The sequence below is a fragment of the Pongo pygmaeus genome, chromosome 2, assembly GCF_028885625.2.
Source record: "Pongo pygmaeus isolate AG05252 chromosome 2, NHGRI_mPonPyg2-v2.0_pri, whole genome shotgun sequence".
In the NCBI taxonomy this organism is placed as follows: Eukaryota; Metazoa; Chordata; class Mammalia; order Primates; family Hominidae; genus Pongo; species Pongo pygmaeus.
The window spans coordinates 194,362,120-194,370,287 of NC_085930.1; the positions used below are offsets into that span (position 1 = coordinate 194,362,120).

Genomic DNA, 8,168 nt, shown 5'->3' on the forward strand with positions numbered 1-8,168 from the left:
GTGTGTTATTTGTTATTGCTGAAGTTTACATGCATCCATCATTGAAGCACCAGCTACATAGAAAGACACCTATCAGCGTTCTCTATCTCTGGAAGAACCTATCAGCATTCTCTATCTCTGGAAGACCCTATCTGCTTTCTCTATCTCTGGAAGAACCTATCAGCTTTCTCTATCTCTGGAAGAACCTATCAGCTTTCTCTGTCTCTGGAAGAACCTATCAGTGTTCTCTATCTCTGGAAGAGCTTTGAGGAAACTCACTCAGAACTTCACCTCACACCTCTCCTCTTAAAATCTGTATCCTCTTCCTTCAACCACTAGACAAAGTTAGAACTCTCATTCTTTTCTTTTGAGAGGGAGTTTCGCTCTTGTTGCCCAGGCTGGAGTGCAATGGCGCGATCTTGGCTCACTGCAACCTCCGCCTCCCGAGTTCAAGCGATTCTCCTGCCTCAGCCTCCCGAGGAGCTGGGATTACAGGAATGCGCCACCACACCCAGCTAGTTTTTGTATTTTTAGTAGAGACGGGGTTTCTCCATGTTGGTCAGGCTGGTCTCAAACTCCTGACCTCAGGTGATCCACCCACCTCAGCCTCCCAAAGTGCTGGGATTACAGGCGTGAGCCACCACGCCCGGCAGAACCCTCATTCTTAGAAAAAAACTTTAGTTGACCTTTCCAACCAAACTACCATTCCTTATTTTTTGTTGTTGTTGCTAGTTTTCATTTATCAAACTTCTTTTTTTTAAATTATTATTATTATTATTATACTTTAGGTTTTATGGTATATGTGCACAATGTGCAGGTAAGTTACATATGTATACTTCTTAAACACGTTTTTTGTAGCTATTGTTATTGATATGAATCAGAAGTCCTTTAGGAAAACCAGGTGGCATTTTCCCGTGGAAGTCAGAATCTGATTTTTTGAGTTTTCCTAGAGTTGTATAGAAGCACAAAAACAGAACAAATAGAATAACACAAAATCACAATGCTAATTTACTAACGAAAAGAAGTATATTTGCCCCAAGGTCCTGAGAGCTGAACCCTCTAATCAACTCCTTCTCTCCCTACAGAAAATCTATAAACAGGAAGCCAAATGTATAACCAAACATTTGCTGGGATAGCGCAGCCATAAGGACCAGAGATATTAAACTCTCTAGGCAGCATAACATCTTCTCTGAACAGTCTTGAAAAGCACTCCCAAATTCTGCCCTCTCCAACTCCCATTTGTCTCTATTTCTATGCTGCCCATCTACCTTTGCTGTGACAGTCTTTCTTTAGATATGCTAATACCACCTATTAGACTACATCAAGTCCCACTCTTCCTGCTTTCAACCTGAAACAGAATCTTTTAAGATTTCTTCTACAGAAAATTGAGCTTATGTGATTTTCTTAAGCCAACTCTGAGTTTGGCTGGTAGCACCTACATCATACCACATCCACCCACTCAGCCCCACCTGTCACCTTCTAATCACTTTCTCTTCCTTAACTCTTAACTTGAATGTCACTTCCTATCGTATACAGTGACCTGTTTACAGTTCTCATTCTTCCGGATTTAACTACTGCAATTAATACAACTTGCCACTCATTTCTTAAAAACTTTCCCCATCATTGGCTTTAATGGAACTGACCTCTGTTGGTTCTGCTCACTAATTTTAAATTGCTCTACAGTGCAATGATGGTTGAGTCCGCGTGTAGAATCGAACAGAGCTAGATCCGAATCCAGGCTCTACTCCTTACTATGTGCCCGTGGAAAAGCTCTAAGCCTTTTTCCTCAACTGTGAAATGGACATAATTACATAATTGGCTATTAAGTGCTCAGCATAATAAGCTTATTCTGGTACAAAGTAATCACTCAGTAAATACTAACAATTATCTGTGTCCTAATTCTTAGCTCCTAACGCTCTGTTCTTTTTTGCCTTGAAGAGCCTCCAACAGCTTTGACTAATGCTTCAATTAAGTATATTCCTGAAGTCACTGTTGCAAGACTAAACCTTTCACCCTCTTCTCCGTAATAATGAAAATCACTATTTGTGTATTTTACCAATATCTAATAATTAGCTTGCTGAAAACTGGTTTCATCTTCATACTCTTTCTTGAAACACTAATTTCCCCTGACTTCTGCAATACCATATTTTCCAGATTTTTCTTCTCTAGCCATCTCTTCTTAGACTCCTCTGCCAGCTTATCCTCTTGTACCCAGACTCTGATGTCCTAAAAGAAAACACTCTGGTGTTGTAAAGGGAAAGCTTAATGGTTTTCTTTACTTCTCATGCTAGTCTCTCACTTGGTGCTCATGCTTCATCACAGCTACAACTGCAACCTATAAGTAAGTAAATTACTTCCATATTATTTCTAGCCCAGACCTCTCCTCTGAGTTCTACATCCCTATATCTAATTGCCTACTGACATCACCATGGGAGGACAAAGGCAGCTTAAACCCTACAGATCCAAAACTAGATTCATGACCTTCCTCCCAATCCTAGTTACCCAGTATTTTGTTGTTAATGAATGGCACTACCATCCACAGCTGCATAAAGCAGAATTCTAGAAGTTAACCTTAATAATCTTCCCCTCCCTTCCCGACCAAATTTAATCAACCCTATAGATTTCACCTCAAATATCTCTCAAATACACTCTTATCTCCACCTCCACCAATCTAATTTCTTTTTCTTTCTAAGTATTCTAAGTAGCCACAAAAGTCTACTTTACAATACCTACATATGATTTCTTTCCCATCCCTCTTCTCTAGCGAAGCCACATATTTCTTTCTCTCTCAAAACGCCTCTTGAAAACCTTCACTCGTTAATTCAAGCCAATATCACTCCTTACTGGGAAAAATTAAGTTACACATTCAGATTCATGGTTTATTCAGCTTAATAATCTATTTTTGACAGTGATACCAACAGAACATATGATGCTTTCCTCCCAGGCAACATCCTCAAAAATGCGCCATTACCCAAATATACTAGTCATTTCCTTTAATAATGCATCGAGCACTGAATCTGTGAATGTATATGTGCTTTATGTCTTTTATGGACCTGTACATATTTTTAAGCTTTTTCTATTTTATAAGTCTATATATTTCACAAGATTAAAATCAACCACATAAAACTGAACTTCCTTGTTTTGAATCTACCTTTCTCAAGCATCAGGATAATCCTCTCATTTTAGTATTCTCAGTTTTGGCAAACAAACTGATAGTTTTCTCATTCCTATCATATGTGATTTTAAAAGAATTACAAAAGTAAATACAGTATGGGCTGGGCATGGTGGCTCATGCCTGTAACCCCAGCAGTTTGGGAAGCCAAGGCAAGCGGATCACCTGAGGTCAGGAGTTCGAGACCAGCCTGGTCAACATGGTGAAACCCCGTCTCTACTAAAAATACAAAATTAGCCAGGCATGGTGGTGCATGCCTGTAATTCCAGCTACTTGGGAGGCTGAGGCAGGAGAATCGCTTGAACCTGGGAGGTGGAGGTTGCAGTGAGCAGAGATCACGTCACTACACTCCAGCCTGGGCAACAAGAGCAAAACTCTGTCTCCAAAAAAAAAAAAAAACCGGAAATACAGTATGATTGTGTCCTTAGACTCTGCATATAGGGTCCATAATGGTCCATATGGGGTCCATTGTGGTCCAGCTGTATTCATATTTGTATTCTGAGTTTCCAAAATGATGTCTCATAAAGAGAAGGTGTTCAATATATGTTCAACAGAATTAAAGGAATTCTGCTTAGGACTGATACTGTAAACTCCATGAATACCAAAAAAGAAAGGAGAACTTCTCAAACATGTTAACTCTGCTTATTTTGGGCTAAAAAGGGTAGAGAGAATTAATTCCCAGGATAACTGAGGAGATTGTAACAGAGCACCTAGCTGCTTTAAATGAAGTCAAGCTTTTAGTGAACAGGATCACTGAGCTGCTGCCAGTGGAGGAAGTGTGGAGAACCGGAGGACTGCCAAAGACTGGAAAAGAACAAATAACTGTAGTCCTGATTTTTTAAAAAACAGAAACAACTGCCAACTACAGTCCAGTATACTTGACGTCAATCCTTTTCTAAATTCAGATTATTTATTTTAAAACAGTTTCTAACCATTTAGAAAAGAAAATGGTAACCATTTGTGGAATCAACCTGAGTTTTACCAGATTAATCTAATTTCTTGGTTTTTTTTTTTAAAAAAAAGAGTGTATGTACAGATAGGTCACAGATCAAAAAGAGGCAGTAAAAACAGTGTGTTGGTAGGATTTCAATAAGGTATTTGACCAGGTTTTCATTACATCCATATACAAGATAAATATAAGATGGATAACAGTGCAACTAGGTGGCCAGGTAATTGTTTGAACAATCATAACTAACAAGTGCTCATTAATGAATTGCTATCAACCTGAAGGGCGGTTCTACCGGCAAGCTTCAGGACTCTATCTGTGGCTTTCTCTTGTTCAACAATTTTATCAGGAACTTTAATGAAGATGTACTGTACTACTGTTGGTATCCAGTATGTGGATGACATGAACCTAGGAGAAACATCTTATAAATATATTAAGAAAGAGCCAGGATCTAAAAACACACACAAAAAAAATTAGGCTAATTCTAATGAAATGAAATTTAATACGAAAAGATATCTAAGGGATCAGTACCTGTGTCCAAAAATATATATATAACTGTGAGATGGGCAAACAGTGGCTTGTCACATATGTTTAAAAAAAAAAAAAAACAGCTCAATGGCTTTGATGGCAAGCTTAGTTCAATCTGACAGCAGCAAGCTCAGTAGGTGATGAAGATACCAAAAAAGCTAATGTGATGCTAGCTGCAGCAGTAGCAGTATCTCGAACATGGGAGGTAGTGGTCTTGTTCAACTCTAGACTGATCAGACCACAACTGGAATATTGTCTACCTTTCTAGGGGCCACAGTCTTCAAAGGATCAAAACCACCTTGGCACATGTTCAGAAGAGAACCACCAAGATGCTTAGAAGCCTGAATACTATTCCATAAAAGGAAAGGCAGAAGGGACTGGAAATGTATAAATAGGACAAAGCAATGTCTTAAGAGAAAGATGATCACTAGCTTCATTCAGTCATTCAATGAACATTATTGTTAAACCTATTTCAGGAAAGACATTGTGAGAATGGCCAGGGATACAGAGAGAAGACAGTCCATATGTGCAAGACATTCATATGTATCTTCAGCAATGTATATATGAAGAGTTGAAACAGCCATGATCTAAAAAAGGATTCGATTGTTCTATATGATTTCATAAGGCAGAAATAGGAGCAGAAGAAAGAAGTTAGAAAGTAACTGATTTCTGCTCCATATAAGGAAGCAGTCAAGGCTAATGAAGGGAGAAGCTGTCTGAGAAGACTGCAAGGTTCCCATCAGTAACGGTGTACTTAGAGAAGACACTATCAAAATAAGACAGACAGTAACCTGGACTATCTTGAATATTCCTCACATTTTACACAACGATTCTATACTTTCCCACGAAATGAATGAAAGTCCAGATTCTACTTGTGCACTTCAGCATCCCAGGCTTCCTAGAGTTGCTACTTCCAACTCGGCACTCTGTCCCACCGTGAAGCAATGCTTTATATTAACAAAAGGGAACAGATCTGAGCACAATAGGAATAATGAGAAATAGGAAGAAACTGGCCCATAAGCAAATGGAACACCAAAAATCAATACTGTTCTATGTGCCTGGAATTTGTAAAGAAAATGATCCTCTATCCTTGAATTCATAAATTCGATTTAAAATATTCATTTATGTTCGATTAATGTAAATAAGGATTTGTTATGTACTGCATTCCTGGTTGTCAGCTATTTTTTCTCAACAAAGAAAAAATTCATTTTAACTTAAGATCACTTGGAAAATGTCCTAAATAAGCACTCCAAAACCCTTTATTATAAATGTATGTGGAAACTAACTTTAGAATATATTTCTTAAAAGGAATGATTCATCGGATATAGTCCAAATACTGTTAGCTAATCAAATTGTGAAATTCTAATTAAATGGCTACTTAAGTTTACTCTATTTAAAAATCACAGGCAGGAGGCTAAACACAGAGAAAGGGTTTAGACCATTTGGTTCTAGCTTTTATAAATCGGTTTAAGACTATTAAGCTTACTTTCACTCATTTTATTTTGTAATTTTATAAGTCTCATTTATTTGGCTTTAAATTCTACATCTGGGTATTTAAGGAGCTCGACCTTCCAAACTGTTAATATTAACTTCTTGGAAGCAATTCCTCCCACATTAGCGCTTTTTCTCAATTTGTGTACAATCAAGGGGTAACAATTGGATATCCAAGGGCTCCTTCTTTTAAATAGCAGCCCAGGAAGACAAAAGTGAGAAAGAAAAAGAGGAGCATCTTTAACCAGCAGCCTTGAAAAAAGGCATCCCCAACGGCTGTCACCAACTCTGCTGGTTCGCTCCCATTTCTCAAAACACTGCCTGGAAGCTTTGATCAAAAAAAGAAAAAAAAAAAAAAAAAAAAAAAACAAAAAAAAAAACAGATTCCCGCTTCCCCGGGACAGGGAGCTCCCTTTTGCAGAAGTAGCTAAAGAAAGCGAGGCGCCCCACGGGATTTCATCTCGTCGCCAAGGCAGCGCCAACCCGAGCCGTCCGGCGCGAGGAAAGCTCCGGCGGGCCCGGAGCCCACGGCGGCCCCAGCCTGCGGCAGAGCAGCCCCGGCAGAGGCCGGAGCCCCGCGGCCGCAGAGTCCCGGCAGCGACCCCGGACGGCCCGGCGGGCGTCCCCCGGACCGCGGCGGAAAGCGGGAAGACGCGGCTCGACTTACAGTGACACCATCCTAGGTGACAGCACCAGTGCAGCTTGAAGCACTTGCCATGGCTGTGCGTGGCACAGATGGACAGCCCGTCGCACGGCTGGAAGTCGGGTCTGCGGGCGGCGCAACTCCGCGCCAAGGCCTGAGCCTCATCTAGTTTCTCGCTCTTCCAACCCCGCTCCGACGCCGCCGATGCCGCCGCACTCATTTCCTCTCCCTCCGCGCGGAGCCGACACCGGGAGCCCGGGAGAAGCGACGTCTGGGTGGGCAGGAAGCCGAGCCGGCTGCGGACGCGGGAGGGCGCGGCACGGGCCGGGAGTCACGCCAGCACGAGGCGGCGGCGGGAGCGCGACGGTCCCAGGCTCGAGGAGGAGCCGCCCCGGGCGCTGCGACCGGGGCCGGGCCTGCAGCCTCCCTCCCTCCGCCGCGGCGCGCGCCGCGCCCCACGCGCACACGCACGCGCACAGGCGCGCGCCGGTCGGCCCCGCGCGACGTTTCTCAGCGAGCCCGGCCTCCTCACACACACCCCGCCGGGGAGCGTGGCCGTCGGCGTCCCCGCCGGTCACAGCGAGGTCCTCTTCACAAACTCACTCCTTCCTCAGAGAAAGACCCCGACGGAGGGCCGTGGTGAACACACACTCCTCGGCCGCTTTGTACTCACATGCACGCCAGCCTACATATGCACTTCCCCCCGAGTGACACTGGCCACCGAGAACTAACACACGCGTCCACACGCTCCACGGAGGGCTGCGCACACCTGGCCCACGCCCACCCGAACCTCCTAGTGGCCCGGGCCGGGTGCATCGCGTAGCGAGAATCTCACACACACAGCCTCTCCCCACAGGCGTCTCACAGCTCCCTCGTACACACCTCCCCGTGTCTGGGCATGGAGCCCCTGGGAGGCGCGCACACGCTCGTGCACACGCGCGCACTCCCCCAACCCAGGGCCGGCCTCCCGCCACAGCGCGGCCACAGGGCGCGTCAGGGGCCAGCACCGCCAACCCCTGCCCGCCTCGCCCCAAACCCCAGGCCTGCAGCCCCTCCCCCTTCTCCTCCCACCCCCGGCTCCGTTGAGCGGGAAAGCAACCAAGCTGGGTGCACTGATGTGTGTGTGTGTCTGCGTATGTGTAGTTTGGTGTGCATGGGATGTGTGTGTTGCATGCGTGTGTATGATTATTTGGAGTATGTGTGGTGGGTATGCGTGTGTGGTTGTGTGTGGTTAGCTGTGTTCATGGTACATGGTGGGTGGTATGCGTGATGCAAGTGACTGGTGAGGTGTGTGTATACGTGTGTATGTGAAATGAATGTTATAACTGAGGTGGAGTGTGGGTGGTGTGTGTGTAGTTGAGTGTGTGTGGTGTGCAGAATATGTATATGTGTGTAGTTGGGCGTGCATG

The 8,168-nt window shown here is 44.0% G+C and overlaps 1 protein-coding gene across 1 annotated transcript in view; it reads right to left on the minus strand.

Annotated features, from left to right (window-relative positions):
- The window catches only part of C2H3orf70 (chromosome 2 C3orf70 homolog), an 82,890-nt gene extending 75,216 nt beyond the window's left edge, over positions 1 to 7,674 (minus strand). Inside the window, exon 1 of the mRNA XM_054481042.2 lies at positions 6,784 to 7,674. Within this exon, the coding sequence (XP_054337017.1) occupies positions 6,784 to 6,979 (196 nt within the window). The 5' untranslated portion in view covers positions 6,980 to 7,674. The remainder of the gene's footprint in view (positions 1 to 6,783) is intronic.
- Between the last annotated feature and the right edge of the window lie 494 nt (positions 7,675 to 8,168).